General features: G+C 42.4%; 1 protein-coding gene across 7 annotated transcripts in view; it reads right to left on the reverse strand.

Annotated features, from left to right (window-relative positions):
* Positions 1–16,066, reverse strand: part of ARID1B (AT-rich interaction domain 1B) — a 645,879-nt gene that overhangs the window by 32,373 nt on the left and 597,440 nt on the right. For all 7 annotated transcript variants that reach the window (XM_044289093.1, XM_044289092.1, XM_044289095.1 and 4 more), the window contains one exon: positions 6,711–6,864. In XM_044289093.1, the coding sequence (XP_044145028.1) occupies positions 6,711–6,864 (154 nt within the window). The remainder of the gene's footprint in view (positions 1–6,710; positions 6,865–16,066) is intronic.

Raw genomic sequence — 16,066 nt, forward strand, 5'->3', positions numbered from 1 at the left:
ATAAATCTAGCTCTGGGGAAGGTTAAACCTGAGAAAACACCAGGTGGAGATGGGCTTCCTTTTGAAATATATAAAACCTTCTCCCAGGTTTTAGTACCAGAATTAAAGATAACACTGGACGAGGCTCGAAAATTAGGCGACCTACCGAACTCCATGAAGGAAGCAATTATTACACTAATTCCAAAAAAGGGAAAAGAACAAACAGATCCCGGTTCATATAGGCCAATATCCCTGTTGAATACAGATGTTAAAATTCTGGCAAAAGTCCTAGCTGATAGGCTTTCAAGGGTTATCAAAGTAATAATAAATAAAGATCAGACAGGATTTATACCGGGCAGAACAATATACTCCAATATAAGAAGGTTATTCCTCAATATTGAAGCCAATAGATTAGATGCAGGGGAGAAAGCGATACTCTCATTGGATGCCCAAAAAGCATTTGATTGTATTGAATGGGAGTATCTATGGGCAGTATTAAGGAGACTTGGTATAGGGGAGGGATTTATAGGGTGGATCCAGTTAATATATCTAAACCCCAGGGCTAGAGTGGTTGTGGATGGGAGCTTGTCCCTGCCGTTTGCCCTATTTCGTGGCACAAGGCAGGGATGCCCTCTCTCCCCACTGCTATTTGCTATTGCAATTGAACCTTTGGCAAATATAATAACAAATGATAGGGAGATCAAATGTTTTCAATATGCGGGCGGAGAAGAAAAACTGTTAATGTATGCGGACGATATTTTACTTTTTTTGCAAAACACTGGGGATCAGTTTAATAGAGTGATAGAGATAATAGATAAGTTTGGGTTCTTCTCTGGCCTAAAGATTAATTGGGGGAAATCACATATGTTATTACTAGGAGATAGCCAATTACAGGGAGACACACGGGTGCACGTTCTTAAAAAACATGAAAATTTTAAATATCTTGGCATACAAATCTCCGGAAATATAGAAGAATATGAAAAATTAAATGTCCTTCCCCTAATAAAAGAATTAAGAACTAAAATACATATATGGAAAAGACTACCAATGTCAATCCAAGGTAGGGTAAATCTAATAAAAATGGTCCTTCTCCCAAAGATACTTTACATATTGCAAAATGCTCCAGTGAGAATACCGCAGAATACTTTTAAATTATTTGATAGACTAATGGGGGACTTTATTTGGAAGGGTGCGATCCCTCGGATAAAGAAGGAAGTCCTCCAGCTTCCAGTGCAGGAGGGAGGATTAGCGGTCCCTAATTTGTTTCTTTATTATTTAATAACTCAATACGGGAACATAAAGGGTAGTTTAGATAGTCAAGTGGGTAGGCAAGAATTAAATAGATGGGGATGGAAAGAGGGATGTAATCACTTAGAGGTGTTGGAGTCAGGCTTTTTGGGGAAAAAAAATTCTGATAATAGGATATTAAATTCAGTAGAATACGTATGGGGGGAAATTAAGAAGATACTGGAGATTAAAGGGTTTTTGAATTACACACCGATATGGAAAAATCTTAATTTAAAAGAATTAGAAACAATAAGGGACTATATAGATTGGGAAAAAAAAGGAATGAAATATCTAGACCAGATTTTTGATGAAGATAAGTTGAAGGACTTTAACATAATGGTGTTGGAATTTGGGATCCCCCATATTGAGATGTATAAATATTTCCAACTTAGGAATGCACTGCGGACAGTGGTACAGGAGGATAGGTATAGAAGGGAAAAATCAGATAGGTTGGATAAGTTCACTATAGTAGGGGAAGGTGGAGGAACAACCGCAAGGAGATATAGGCTTTTGATGGAAGGAAAGAGAAAAAGGACTACAATGCTTGCTGTGGAAAAATGGGAGAAGGATCTAGACTCCTTTACAGAAGAAAATTGGAGAGATGCCCTTAGAAATTACGCAACAATCTCGGATAGGGGCTCACACAAGATCTCACAATTCTTCATAGTGCACAGATTACATCGATCTCCATGGATGTTGAAAAGAATGGGAGTGAGAGCAACAGATAAGTGTCCAAAATGTTGGGAGGAGAGAGCAGACTTAATACATTGTTTCTGGAGATGTCCCAAGCGGACAGTAGAAGATTCATACTTACCTGCTTGCTGCTGCGATGTCTGTGAACGGCCGGGAGCTCCTCCTACTGGTAAGTGAAAGGTCTGTGTGGCGCATTGCTAAAGAACTGTCACTTACCAGTAGGAGGAGCTCCCGGCCGTTCACAGACATTGCAGCAGCAAGCAGGTAAGTATGAATCTTCTACTGTTGTACTATTGCTAAGTAACCATGGCAACCAGGACTGCAGTAGCGTCCTAGTTGCCATGGTTACCGATCGGAGCCCCAGCGATTAAACTGGGACTCCGATCGGAACTCCGCTGCCACCAATGATGGGGGGGGGGAATGGGAGGCCGCACACTGCCACCAATGTTGTTACTGCTATAGAGGGAGGGGGGGCCGATGGTGGTTGGCACACTGTGCCACCAACGATTTATTACAATAGAGGGAGGGAGGGGGGGGCGATGGTGGGCGCACACTGTGCCACCAACGATTTATTACAATAGAGGGAGGGAGGGGGGGGCGATGGTGGGCGCACACTTTGCCACCAACGATTTCTAACATTAGAGGGAGGAAGTGGGGGCCCGATGGGGGGCGCACACTGTGCCACCAACGATATTCAAACTGGGGAGGGGGGGGGTCTGCCCCCTGCTGCCTGGCAGCCCTGATCTCTTACAGGGGAATATGATAGTACAATTAACCCCTTTAGGTGCCGCACCTGAAGGGGTTAATTGTGCTATCATATCCCCCTGTAAGAGATCGGGTGCTGCCAGGCAGCAGGGGGCAGTCTTGTACAAAGTTTGTAGTGTATTCTAACCTGAAGCGTCCCCATCACCATGGGAACGCCTCTGTGTTAGAATATACTGTCGGATCTGAGTTTCACGAAGTAGCTCATATCCGACAGTATATTCTAACATAGAGGCGTTCCCATGGTGATGGGGACGCTTCAAGTTAAAATATACCATTGGATTAGAGAAAACTCCAATCCGATGGTATAAAAGAACTCCAGACTTTACATTGAAAGTCAATGGGGACGGATCCGTTTGAAATGGCACCATATTGTGTCAACATCAAATGGATCCGTCCCCATTGACTTGCATTGTAATTCAGGACGGATCCGTTTGGCTCCGCACGGCCAGGCGGACACCAAAACGACTTTTTTTTCATGTCCGTGGATCCTCCAAAAATCAAGGAAGACCCACGGACGAAAAAACGGTCACGGATCACGGACCCACGGACCCCGTTTTTGCGGACTGTGAAAAAAAACTGTTGTGTGCATGAGGCCTTAGAGTAATGTGTTTTTTTACGGATGTGTTTTTTATGTGAAATTCAAATAAAAACTAATAAAAATAAAAAAAGCTGTCGAACACAACTACAGGAAGACAGAAAATAGCAAAATCTATTCCTCAACTAAATGCTGGAGGCCTTTGACCAAATTATTTACTATAAAAATCGTGTTATTCTGAATCTCTAGCTTGGATTTTTTATGTTATGGATGAAGGTGAATGTTAACATGAAACCCTTTAAATCAAGTTCATACACCTATGCTTGTTCTGAATAGTGACCCCAAAGAGGTTGTTAATGTTTTTAACTGCCTTAATTAATCTGATGTTATAAAAAGGAATATAAAATATTGCATTATACCAGGTACTGTTAAATACTACCCTTAAGCACGAAATACCCTTTAAATACCTCTTTGCTATTTACCAATTTCTACATTTATCTGTAATTACAGTAAAAGTTTTGCATGGCGAAATTAACCTCTTACCATTTGCCAATTGATTGCTTACTTTTATTGTTACATAAAAATCCCAGCACAAAAAATGTAATTGGCCAATACTTTAAAAATCCCAGCACAAAAAATGTAATTGGCCAATACTTTAACTTCTGGAAAAGAATGGGAGCCTGTGTGTGTCTGACCTTAATGAGCAAAGGGCCTAGCCGTGACTGAACTCATTCCCGTGCAGCCCACAAATAGCGGAACAATAACAAGAGGGGTGGGGAATAGCCAAATTTAAAAATATTTTGAACCAAAAGGTGTTATGGGGGCTCTGTGGATGGCACTGTTGTGGGGATCTGTGGATGACACTGTTATGGGGGAGATCTGTGGATGGCACTTATGGAGGGGATCTGTGGATGGCACTGTTATGGGGGATCTGTGGATGGCACTGTTATGGGGGGGATCTGTGGATGGCACTGTTATGGGGGGGGATCTGTGGAGGGCACTGTAATGGGGGCTCTGTGGAGGGCACTGTAATGGGGGCTCTGTGGATGGGTGGGGTACTGTATAGTGTGGGGTGCTATACTGCATACTATGTGGTGCTGTATACTATAGGGTGCTATACTGCATACTGTGGGGTGCTGGGGTGCACTGTAACACTAGGTTGTTAATGTTTTTAACTGCCTTAATTAATCTGATGTTATAAAAATGAATATAAAATATTTCATTATACCAGGTACTGTTAAGGGTAGTATACCCTTAAGCACGAAATACCCTTTAAATACCTCTTTGCTATTTACCAATTTCTACATTTATCTGTAATTACAGTAAAAGTTTTGCATGGCGAAATTAACCTCTTACCATTTGCCAATTGATTGCTTACTTTTATTGTTTCATAAAAATCCCAGCACAAAAAATGTAATTGGCCAATACTTTAAAAATCCCAGCACAAAAAATGTAATTGGCCAATACTTTAAGAATCCCAGCACAAAAAATGTAATTGGCCAATACTTTAACTTCTGTAAAAGAATGGGAGCCTGTGTGTGTCTGACCTTAATGGGCAAAGGGCCTAGCCGTCCTGGCAACCCCACAGATCATCCCCCCACCCACCTTGTACTTGTTCCACTGATCCGCTACTTGCGGGCTACATGGGCATGAGTTCATTCATTTCAGTGCGCAATCCCATCCTGTGACACGTGATCCCGTGAGACCCGTGACCTACAGCGGCAGGTCTTGCGGGATCACGCGCTGCAGGACGGGATTGCCCACCAAAGTGACTGAACTCATTCCCGCGCAGCCCACAAGTAGCGGAACAATTACAAGAGGGGTGGGGAATAGCCAAATTAAAAAATATTTTGAACCAAAAGGTGTTATGGGGGCTCTGTGGATGGCACCGTTATGGGGGGATCTGTGGATGGCACCATTATGGGGGGGCTCTGTGGATGGCACTGGTATGGGGGCTCTGTGGATGGCACTGGTATGGGGGCTCTGTGGATGGCACTGTTATGGGGGCTCTGTGGATGGCACTGTTATGGGGGCTCTGTGGATGGCACTGTTATGGGGGCTCTGTGGATGGCACTGTTATGGGGGCTCTGTGGATGGCACTGTTATGGGGGCTCTGTAGATGGCACTGTTATGGGGGCTCTGTGGATGGCACTGTTATGGGGGCTCTGTGGATGGCACTGTTATGGGGGCTCTGTGGATGGCACTGTTAGTATTACAGTGAGCAGGGCCCGGTGTTATGTTATTCTGCGGCGGGCCCCCATCCCGGCCCTCGGACCATGTCCGAAGTGCCCGACCGGTCAGTCCTCCCCTGTGTGGGGGGCTGTATACTGTACACTGTGGGTGCTGTATATTGTGGAGTGCTATACTGCTGTACTGTATACTGTGGGGGCTGTATACTGTATACTGTGGGTGCTGTATATTGTGGAGTGCTATACTGCTGTACTGTATACTGTGGGTGCTGTATATGGTGGAGTGCAATACTGCTGTACTGTATAGTGTGGGGTGCTGTATATGGTAAGGTGCTATACTGCTCTACTGTATACTGTGAGGTGTTGTATACTGTGGGGTACTGTATAGTGTGGGGTGCTATACTGCATACTGTGTGGTGCTGTATACTATAGGGTGCTATACTGCATATTGTGGGTTGCTGTATACTATAGGGTGCTATACTGCATACTGTGGGGTGCTGGGGTGCACTGTAACACTAGGGTGAGTCGAGCCCTGGTTTCATTCCTGCAGAGCGGTGCCCACTTCCAGCCTGAGCCCAGCTGCCCAGAGCACTGATCCTGAGCCGCTGGAGTCTTCAGAACTGGAAGTATTTACAGTCATTTACTGTACTCTACCAGATGTGTGGATTTTTTGTGTGTGTGTTGTGGTGGAGGGCGTGATTTCCTGCTAAGGTGTGGGAAGGTGGGATCCAGGGGGCCCAAGTAAATTTTTGCCCAGGGTCCAATCAATATTAAAGACAGCCCTGCCATGGAGACAGGGATGCCACAGGTTCCAGGGGGTTAGCGGCGGGCACCATGGCAGGGGAGAGCACCAGAGTGCTCATGTCAGGGTTCGTGTTTGGAGCCCTCTGCATGTGAGCTCTGGCTCAGAGACGGTAAGTAAGGCAGCAGGCTCCTGTGACAGGAGGAATAGGAGAGGACCCCTACTACTGTTTGTGGGTGTAGTGTGCCTCCACATGTGCCATGGTCAGCTCTTCTATGTGCAGCTCAGTATGGTGTCCTACGACTGGCTTCACCAGGATTACATTGCCAGCTCAGTTCCTGTACACTGGGGGAAGGGGGCACATTCCTGTCCTGTGAAAAAGGGGTGGGTCAAAGGGCGTGGTCAATGGGCAGAATCAAGGGGGCGGCAGAATTAGCTTTTGCCTAAGGTGGCAAAAATCCTTGCACCAGCCCTGAGGAGAGAAATAACCTAATAGTTGCTGGCTTTAAAATGCACTTACCTTCTATCATAACTTCCAGGTCCATAAGGAAATTGCTGCCGCTGATTCATTCCCATAGTGGACATCACTCCAGATGGAGCCTGGTTGTAGATATCCGGCATACTGCTGTTAGGCATTTGGCCAGGGGGCATGAAAGAGTCACTGCTTCCAGACGCTAAGATAATAAAAATAGAGAAAGTGCATATTAAACAATTTTCCGTTTACCCTAAAACGGAGATATCAATTGTCCATAAAACCTTTAATGAACAGGACATAACCATGTCAGCTGGAATTATACTAGCCTCTGGCAAAGGGGTGAAGCACTACAAAAGATTGGCTGTAAAAAGATTAAAAATAAATAAAAGTAGAGGTACTACATTGTGAAAATGAAAAATCCAGGCATATTCCCACAATCCAGAAGACATAATTCACACATTTATTAACCAATAATTAATTTAAAAGAAAAGCTGCTGTAGCTGAACAAGTTTAATATTATTTGTACCGTTTTTTTTCTTTTAGTCTGATACGAGTAAAAATTAAATGGGTTAAAGCAGCTAAACAAGAACCACATCTATGAGAGGGATATCCTAGCTTCTTAAAGTGAACTTCCATTATTGCTGGTGTCAATGGCAAGATGCTTAAAAGTGCCACCAAGCCTTCAAAAAAATGTTTTGGACATTTCATAGCAACATATCAAAGGTTTTGTTTGGTGGGGGTAGGAGTGCTGAGACTCCCACTGATAGGTAGAACAAGGAGAGAGCAGCGCTGGCATGTAGCACTCTCACTCCCTGCTGTAGGAGATAGAATAGACTTTCTATTGAGTCCGTCTCCTGAAGCAAGGAGAAAGAGCATGCTATGTGTGCTATTCTCTCCTTGAGTAACAATCGGTGAAAGTCTCAGCACTCAGACCGCCACCGCCATCAAAACCATTGACATGTTGCTATGACATACCAAACTTTTTTTGATGAAAGCTCAGTAACACTTTAAATCTGACAGAGAAAAGAAATGCAGGCAGAACCATATGACACAGAGGAGATTCATAATCTCCCTTGCACCTGAAAAGTGGAGTTAAAAAGTCACAAACTATGTTTCACATCTCCCACTTTTTACTGCCTCCTCGCCCTTTTCCTTAAAGGGGTGACAAATTTATCTTCATTTATGCCAGTTTTCTTGCGCAAATGAAGCCAGAAATCTACAGCAGGTCTGAGATGTTATAGCTTTCTGTTCAGGCGCACGGACTGCTGGAGGTTGTGCCTAATTTATGACGTGGCTTTCTCCTCTGCACACCATGAGTTATTTACCATAGCTCTATGCCAAGTTATCTGTTGTTGAAAAGTTGAAAATGTTGTAAGTGCCATTTTGCAACTTTCAGCCTTTTCTGACACCCTCGTCACTTTTCCAAAAAGTGGTCAGGGTGTGGCTGGAAGGTGGAGGCCTGTGAGCAGGTGCTCTGCAGCCTGACTCACTCACATAACCGTGCTGTGTTTTGCGCTCCACAAATTGCAGATCCGCAAAACACAGATCCCTCCTGTGTGCGTTCCAGAATCTGGGGAACGGAATGGGCGGCCCATAATAGAAATGCCTATTATATGCTCTATATTTTTTGCGGGGCCACAGGACGGGACAACGTATGCAGACAGCACACAATGTGCTGTTCGCATCTTTTGCGGCCTCATTGAAAGGAATGGGTCCGCACCCATTCAACAAAATTGCAGAACTGATGCAGACTCATTCATACGGTCGTGTGAATGAGCCCTTACCAACATGTACACCACAAAACTGGTGCACATTATTAAGAGGTGGGATCTTCATCCAGAGTCTTTTTTTTTGCACATGGCAGTGTAGTTTATGTGGATTTGCTAAACTGATTTTTGTGTGGTTTCCCTGCACTTGTGCACCAAATCCATGTGTTACTTGGGGATTTTGATGCAGATTTACCCCAGACCTCACCATTTGCATTGCAATGGGTTAAATTTGCACTGAAAATCCGCACAAGCAACTGACACCCTATCAAAAGCTGCATATCAGGTCATCTTCTGTGCAAAAAATGTACACACCCTATACATGAGATTTTGAAGAGATAATCTACAAAAAGCAAGTACTGTATTATGCTGTAGATTTTCCACATGAAAATCTGCATGTGATACAGTACACACCGTGTGCATATACTCATAGGCACACTTCTAGATATATAAGGGGTCATTTATCAATCTGAAATACACCTAAATTGTATTTCGGGTGCAGATTGCGATGTAACCAGTGATGAGTGGCAGGGGCAATATTCCATTCGAAGATATAGCACTAGATATTCGCAAATTCTCAAAGTGTCAATACCCGCGATAAAAATGTGCAATTCGAATATTCGCCATCAGCACTAGACGTAACGGTTAGCTGCGCCGCAATCTGCTACTTCTCTCTACTCACACCAGGTCTAAATTTGTGGGCGTGGCAAGGGCGGGATAGGAGGCCTGTCTCTTTTACCATTTTCTACACCTGGTTTAGGCGTAGAAAAAGGTCTAAATGTAAGGCCTCTTTCACACGGGCGTCCCAGTTTTGCTCCGGATGCATCGCATGTGCATTGCGGGAAACCCACACGAGTAGGCAAGCAATCAGTTTTGATTGCGATTGCGTTCCGATGTTCAGTTTTGCACATGCGTGAGAAAAAACTGAATGTGGTACCCAGACCCGAACTTGTTCAATGAAGTTCGTGTTTGGGTTAGGTGTTCTATTCATTTTTTTTATTTTCCCTTATAAAATGGTCATAAAGGAAAATAATAGCATTCTTAATACAGAATGCTTACTAAAATGTGCCTTGAGGGGTTAAAAATGTTTTAAATAAAATTAACTCACCTCATCCACTTGTTCGCACAGCTGGCATCATCTTCTTTCTTCTTCTTTCAGGACCTGCAAAAGGACCTTTGATGATGTAAGCCTATCTTCATTCAGCAGGACCTGCGCTGACATCACCATGCTCACCACGTGGTGAGCGCGATTACGTCATCAAAGGTCCTTTTGCTGGTCCTGAAACAAGAAGAATGAAAACGATGCCGGCTGTGCGAACAAGTGGATGAGGCGAGGAATTTTTTTTTTTTTAACCCCTCAATTAAGAATGCTATTCTTTTCCCTTATAACAATGTTATAAGGGAAAATAATACAGTGATTATACTTTAATGGGGTCCGGGGTTGCTCATCCCTATCATCTGCTAGCAACCATGCGTGAAAATCGCACCGCATCCGCACTTTCTTGCGGATGCTTGCGATTTTCACGCAGTCCTATTAATTTCTATGGGGCCTGCGTTGTGTGAAAAACGCAGCATGTTCTATAGTCTGTGATTTTCATGCAACGCACAAGTGATGCGTGAAAATCACTGCTCATATGCACAGCCCCACTAAAGTGAATGGGTTTGGATTGAGTGCAGGTGCAATGCGTTCACCTCACGCATTGCACCTGTGCGGAAAACTCGCTCGTGTGAAAGGGGCCTAAGACAGCAAGGAAGCAGTCTTACATTTAGAAATACTGACAGTGCCTGTCACGACCTATGTGGTCTGGCAAGCTGGTGGACGTAAGGCGCAAATCACAACCGGTTTTGACAAGAACGGGTTTATTGAGAGACAACGCGTTTCGGGGTGCGCATGACCCCTTTATCAAGTCTGGTGTGCTGCAGCTGCAGGTGCAGCTGGATGTTTGCTGTTTGTTTAATGCTCCCCGGTCACTTTTCCTGACAATGTACAATGCTTTGCCAGAGATGAATTAGATGTGGCTGAAGCGCTGTGGCTTTTCTATTATACTTGGTTAGGCAATGTTGTTGCGGTGGTGAGGCTGATGTAGCTGGGGTATTGAGACCCGGCTACTGCACATGGTGCTGCTCCCTGTGTCCTTACAGCACGCACCACGTGCAGTAGCCGGGTCTCAATACCCCAGCTACATCAGCCTCACCACCGCAACAGCATTGCCTAACCAAGTATAATAGAAAAGCCACAGCGCTTCAGCCACATCTAATTCATCTCTGGCAAAGCATTGTACATTGTCAGGAAAAGTGACCGGGGAGCATTAAACAAACAGCAAACATCCAGCTGCACCTGCACCTGCAGCACACCAGACTTGATAAAGGGGTCATGCGCACCCCGAAACGCGTTGTCTCTCAATAAACCCGTACTTGTCAAAACCGGTTGTGATTTGTGCCTTACGTCCACCAGCTTGCCAGACCACATAGGTCGTGACAGGCACTGTCAGTATTTCTAGTAATCAACGAAGTGGCGACTTGGCCCTCGCCCTTTGGTTCCTTTGGACGCGGCAGCTCCAACCTGACACCTAGCTAATCCAGCGGACCTTCATCACGGTTGCACCCAATCGGTGCAACCTAAACAGGTGAGCAGCACATACTCATCTTAAATTGAAGAACGCTGTTTCATCTTTACCTATTTACCCTATGAGCGCCTTTCTCATCCTGTGGCCACATATTTACATTTAGAAATGGCAGAGGATCCGCCGAAGATATGAAGAGGACACCGGTTTTAATAAATGTGCACCATAGGTTTTGCAGTTTGATTTCTTACTTTTTGGCAGGTGACAGTCTAAAGCTTTTTTGCACTTTTCTTTACACTTTATTGACAGGATATATATGTTTGTGCATTGCAGTTTATATATCTGGCATATTTACCTGTATTTTTGGGAGAAAAGTACATTTTAGTTATTCAAATAAACTTTTAGGGAGTGTTGGCGCTTGTATTGTGTTGGTGCTGGTGAATCTTTTAAGATGTTAATTAGGATTGTCTTTGATACGATCATGACACATTATGCATTTTTTTCCCTTCTCTTTTTAGACAAAGCCTATCCTGCATCAGGCACCAGATGCATTGCATGCTCTCACATTAACATTTCAGGGAGGAGATGAGTACGCCAGCAAGATTGAACTCTCCAAGGCTACATTTGCACACAGTTTTAAGAGCAGTGGTAGTCCATGGGGTTATTCACACGGCCATTTTTTTGAAAGCCAGTGAATAATGGACATAAAAAAATTGAACATGTCCTATCTTGTCTATTTTCACAGACCGACAGCCCCCATACAATTGAAGGAGACCGTTTTTATGGTCCATTTCTCAGAAAGGCATCAGTGGAAAAAAACACATCCGTTAAAAACAAACCATTATGTAATTTTTAACAGATATATTTTTTTTTTCTTACAGCTGCGTGAATGTAGCCTGAGAATACAAATCTTGTTAGAAAAGCCATATTGTTGTAGGTTTGTAATTTGCATCAGGGAGATAAGATTCAATAATTGAAAATCATCCAACAAAAATTTGCGGAAAGAACATCACAATCGAATCTACTGTAAATGAAACAAATGCATCTGTATATTATTATTTTTTAAACGTAATTAAAACCAATGGAGGGCGCAATTAAATTATAACATTCCTGAAGTTTTCTTCTAGGTCTCCCCTTTGCTATGATCCATGTTAGCTCTTCTTCATTGAAAAGTTAAAGCCCTTTTAGTGGGTCAAGGATCACAACAATTATCAGGGATGAGGCTCCATACAAATTTGTGCCTCTTCTGTGTTCTGGACGGAGTCCTGGTTTTGGTTTACAACTACTGATGCAAAATGCTGACCAGAATACTGTTGTGTGAATCAGGCCCAATACTAGCAATTACACTGCAGAATAAAAGATGCAGACTTGCAATAAAAACTTGAAATAATATGAATTGGTTAAAAGGACAAATAATAAATGTAAACAAATAGCTTAACGGTGCTATTAGACGTGTAACTTGAGCCATAGGTATTGCTAATTGACAGGCAGCATTTTCAAATCAATAGATCATGAAGACAACAAATCTGACTTTATCCCCAAAAAACCCACTAAGATCGGTTTCTTCCATACCCATCCCCCTTTTATGCTACATAAAACATGATGAAAAGATGTTGAGCAAAAGTACAAAATTTTGATTGTTGCACCTCAAGTAAATTAGGAAATCTGTGTTCTCAATCAGCAATTGCTGATTACACACTCATACTTCCTATCAAATGTTATAACATTGATTAGAACAGCGTTTGAAGCTGAATGAGGCTGTGTAATTTCTTTCATATCATTAAAATGAATATATTACGTAATGTGAGATGTGCACAAAGAAAGGCATACAAAAAGAAGGAACAAAAACACATAAGTTGGATCATTGGAAAAAAAACTACGAGACTGAAGTAAAAACATACTCCATCCCCAAGTCAATATATACTTACACACAAATGTTATTCCAGCAAATGGATGTTATTCCCTGCTTTTTATATATACAGTATATATATATATATATATATATATATATATTTTTTTTTTTTTTTTTTCTCTTAATATATTAAGGATTAAATGAGGCTACTGTTCAGGTTTCGTCTGCTTACATATGGTATCCGACAGAGCATGGAATAATTTTTTGGGGTCAGATCTGATTTATGTTGTTCTGCTCCACTATAGGAGTAGAAAAATGATGTTAATATGAGTACCGAATTTGGCACATAACTGACCCAAACAGATCCAATTGACTATAATAGGGTCTGTTTCCCTTTGGGTGTGTTTTATTAAAGGAGAATTTGTGATGAAGGCCCCAAATGGAGCTTTCTGAAGCAGATGTGAACGTGCCCATATATTAATGGCTACCTAAGTGTCAGTTTTTTTTATTTTCAAATATGCCATAGATGCGGTTAAGTAGGAAGCGGATTTTTAACAGAGAAACAATGTCTTTAGTCATCCAGGTAAATCACACATGGAAGTTTTGACAAAACCATTACAGGAGAGATTCTAGAAACAAAGCAAAGTAATACCATAGCAATAATACTCTGCCACTGCCAATAACACACCTAAACATTCAAGTTCGACTACAAGCAAAAACTGTGCCACTACAGTTGCAAGAAAAAGTATGTGAACCCTTTGGAATGATATGTATTTCTGCACAAATTGGTCATAAAATGTGATCTGATCTTCATTTAAGTCACAACAATTGAAAATCACAGTCTGCTTAAACTAATAACACACAAATAATTAAATGTTACCATGTTTTTATTGAACACACCATGTAAACATTCACAGTGCAGGTGGAAAAAGTATGTGAACCCTTGGATTTAATAACTGGTTGAACCTCTTTTGGCAGCAATAACTTCAACCAAATGTTTCCTGTAGTTGCAGATCAGACGTGCACAACGGTCAGGAGTAATTCTTGACCATTCCTCTTTACAGAACTGTTTCAGTTCAGCAATATTCTTGGGATGTCTGGTGTGAATCGATTTCTTGAGGTCACGCCACAGCATCTCAATCCAGTTGAGGTCAGGACTCTGACTGGGCCACTCCAGAAGGCAGATTTTCTTCTGTTTAAGCAATTCTGTTGTTGATTTACTTCTATGCTTTGGGTCATTGTCCTGTTGCAACACCCATCTTCTGTTGAGCTTCAGCTGGTGGACAGATGGCCTTAAGTTCTCCTGCAAAATGTCTTGATAAACTTGGGAATTCATTTTTCCTTCGATGATAGCAAATGGTCCAGGGCCTGATGCAGCTGAATATTTTGCCAGTACTGCTGTGGAACATCCAATTGCTCTTGTGCAAACTATAAACGTGCAGCAATGTTTTTTTTTGGACAGCAGTGGTTTCCTCTGTGGTATCCTCCCATGAAATCCATTCTTGTTTAGTGTTTTACGTATTGTAGATTCGCTAACAGGGATGTTAGCATATACCAGAGACTTTCGTAAGTCTTTAGCTGACACTCTAGGATTCTTCTTCACCTCATTGAGCAGTCTGCGCTGTGCTCTTGCAGTCATCTTTACAGGATGGCCACTCCTAGGGAGAGTAGCAGCAGTGCTGAACTTTCTCCATTTATAGACAATTTGTCTTACCGTGGACTGATGAACAGCAAGGCTTTTGGAGATACTTTTATAACCCTTTCCAGCCTTATGCAAGTCAACAATTCTTAATCGTAGGTTTTCTGAGCGCTCTTTTGTGTGAGGCATCATTCACAGCAGGCAATGCTTCTTGTGAAAAGCAAACCCAGAACTGGTGTGTATTTTTTATAGGGCAGGGCAGCTGTAACCAACACCTCCAATCTCATCTCATTGATTGGACTCTAGTTGGCTGACACCTCACTCCAATTAGCTCTTGGAGAGGTCATTAGTCTAGGGGTTCACATACTTTTTCCACCTGCAGTGTGAATGTTTACATGGTGTGTTCAATAAAAACATGGTAACATTTAATTCTTTGTGTGTTATTAGTTTAAGCAGACTGTGATTTTCTATTGTTGTGACTTAGATGAAGATCAGATCACATTTTATGACCAATTTGTGCAGAAATCCATATCATTCCAAAGGGTTCACATACTTTTTCTTGCAACTGTATGCCTACCATATTTATTGCCAGAATATTACAGTTCCTTTAACCCCTTAACGCCCAACATGTACGGCGCAACTGGACGTGACTTAACGCCCAGGCCGTACACGTACGGCTTGCCGATCAGTCGGATGCAGGAGCAGTCAATAATAGCCGGACCCCTGCTGTATGTGCTGGCATCGGTGAAATTACAGATGCCGGCGCATTAACACCTGCACAGGGAAGAAGCAGCCATTGGGTCCCTGCACTGCTGTGACGGGGACCCAATGGCAAGAAAGGCAGCCTGATGCCTTCCTTAGGCATTGTAGCTGCTTTCCGGGAGAGCCTGTGATATCCAGCCCCCTGGATTTCACAGGCAAGCAGGCTGTAAGTGTATCACAGTCTGCAATACACTTACAGCCAATGAATCACAATACAGAAGTATTGTGATGCATTGTAAAGGGGATCAGACCCCCAAAAGTTGAAGTCCCAGAGTGGGACAAAAAATTTTTGTTAAAAAAAGTTAAAAGTAAAAAAAAAAAGAAGTAACTTTTCCCAAAATTAAAAGAATATTTGACATATAGACATATTGGGTATCGCTGCGTCCATATCGACCGTCTGTATAAAAATATCCCATGACTTAACCCCGCAGGTGAACACCTCCAAAAATGTAAATCAAAAATTTTTTTGGTCGCCTTACATCACTAAAAGTGCAACACCAAGCGATCATAAAAGGCATATCCCCCCCAAAATAGTACCTCATCCCGCAAAAAATGAGCGCCTACCTAAGACAATCGTCCAAAAAAAAAAAACTATGGCTCTCAAACTATGGAGACACTAAAACATGATTCTTTTTTGTTTAAAAAATGCTTTTATTGTATTAATTTAAAAAAAAAAAAAAGTAAACATATTAGGTATTGCAGCATTCGTAAGAACCTGCTTTATAAAAATACCACATGACCTAACTCCTCGGGTGAACACAGTAAAAAAACAAAACAAAAAAAAAACTGTAAAAAAGGTGAAATTTTTTGTCACTATA

Source organism: Bufo gargarizans, chromosome 4, assembly GCF_014858855.1.
Source record: "Bufo gargarizans isolate SCDJY-AF-19 chromosome 4, ASM1485885v1, whole genome shotgun sequence".
In the NCBI taxonomy this organism is placed as follows: Eukaryota; Metazoa; Chordata; class Amphibia; order Anura; family Bufonidae; genus Bufo; species Bufo gargarizans.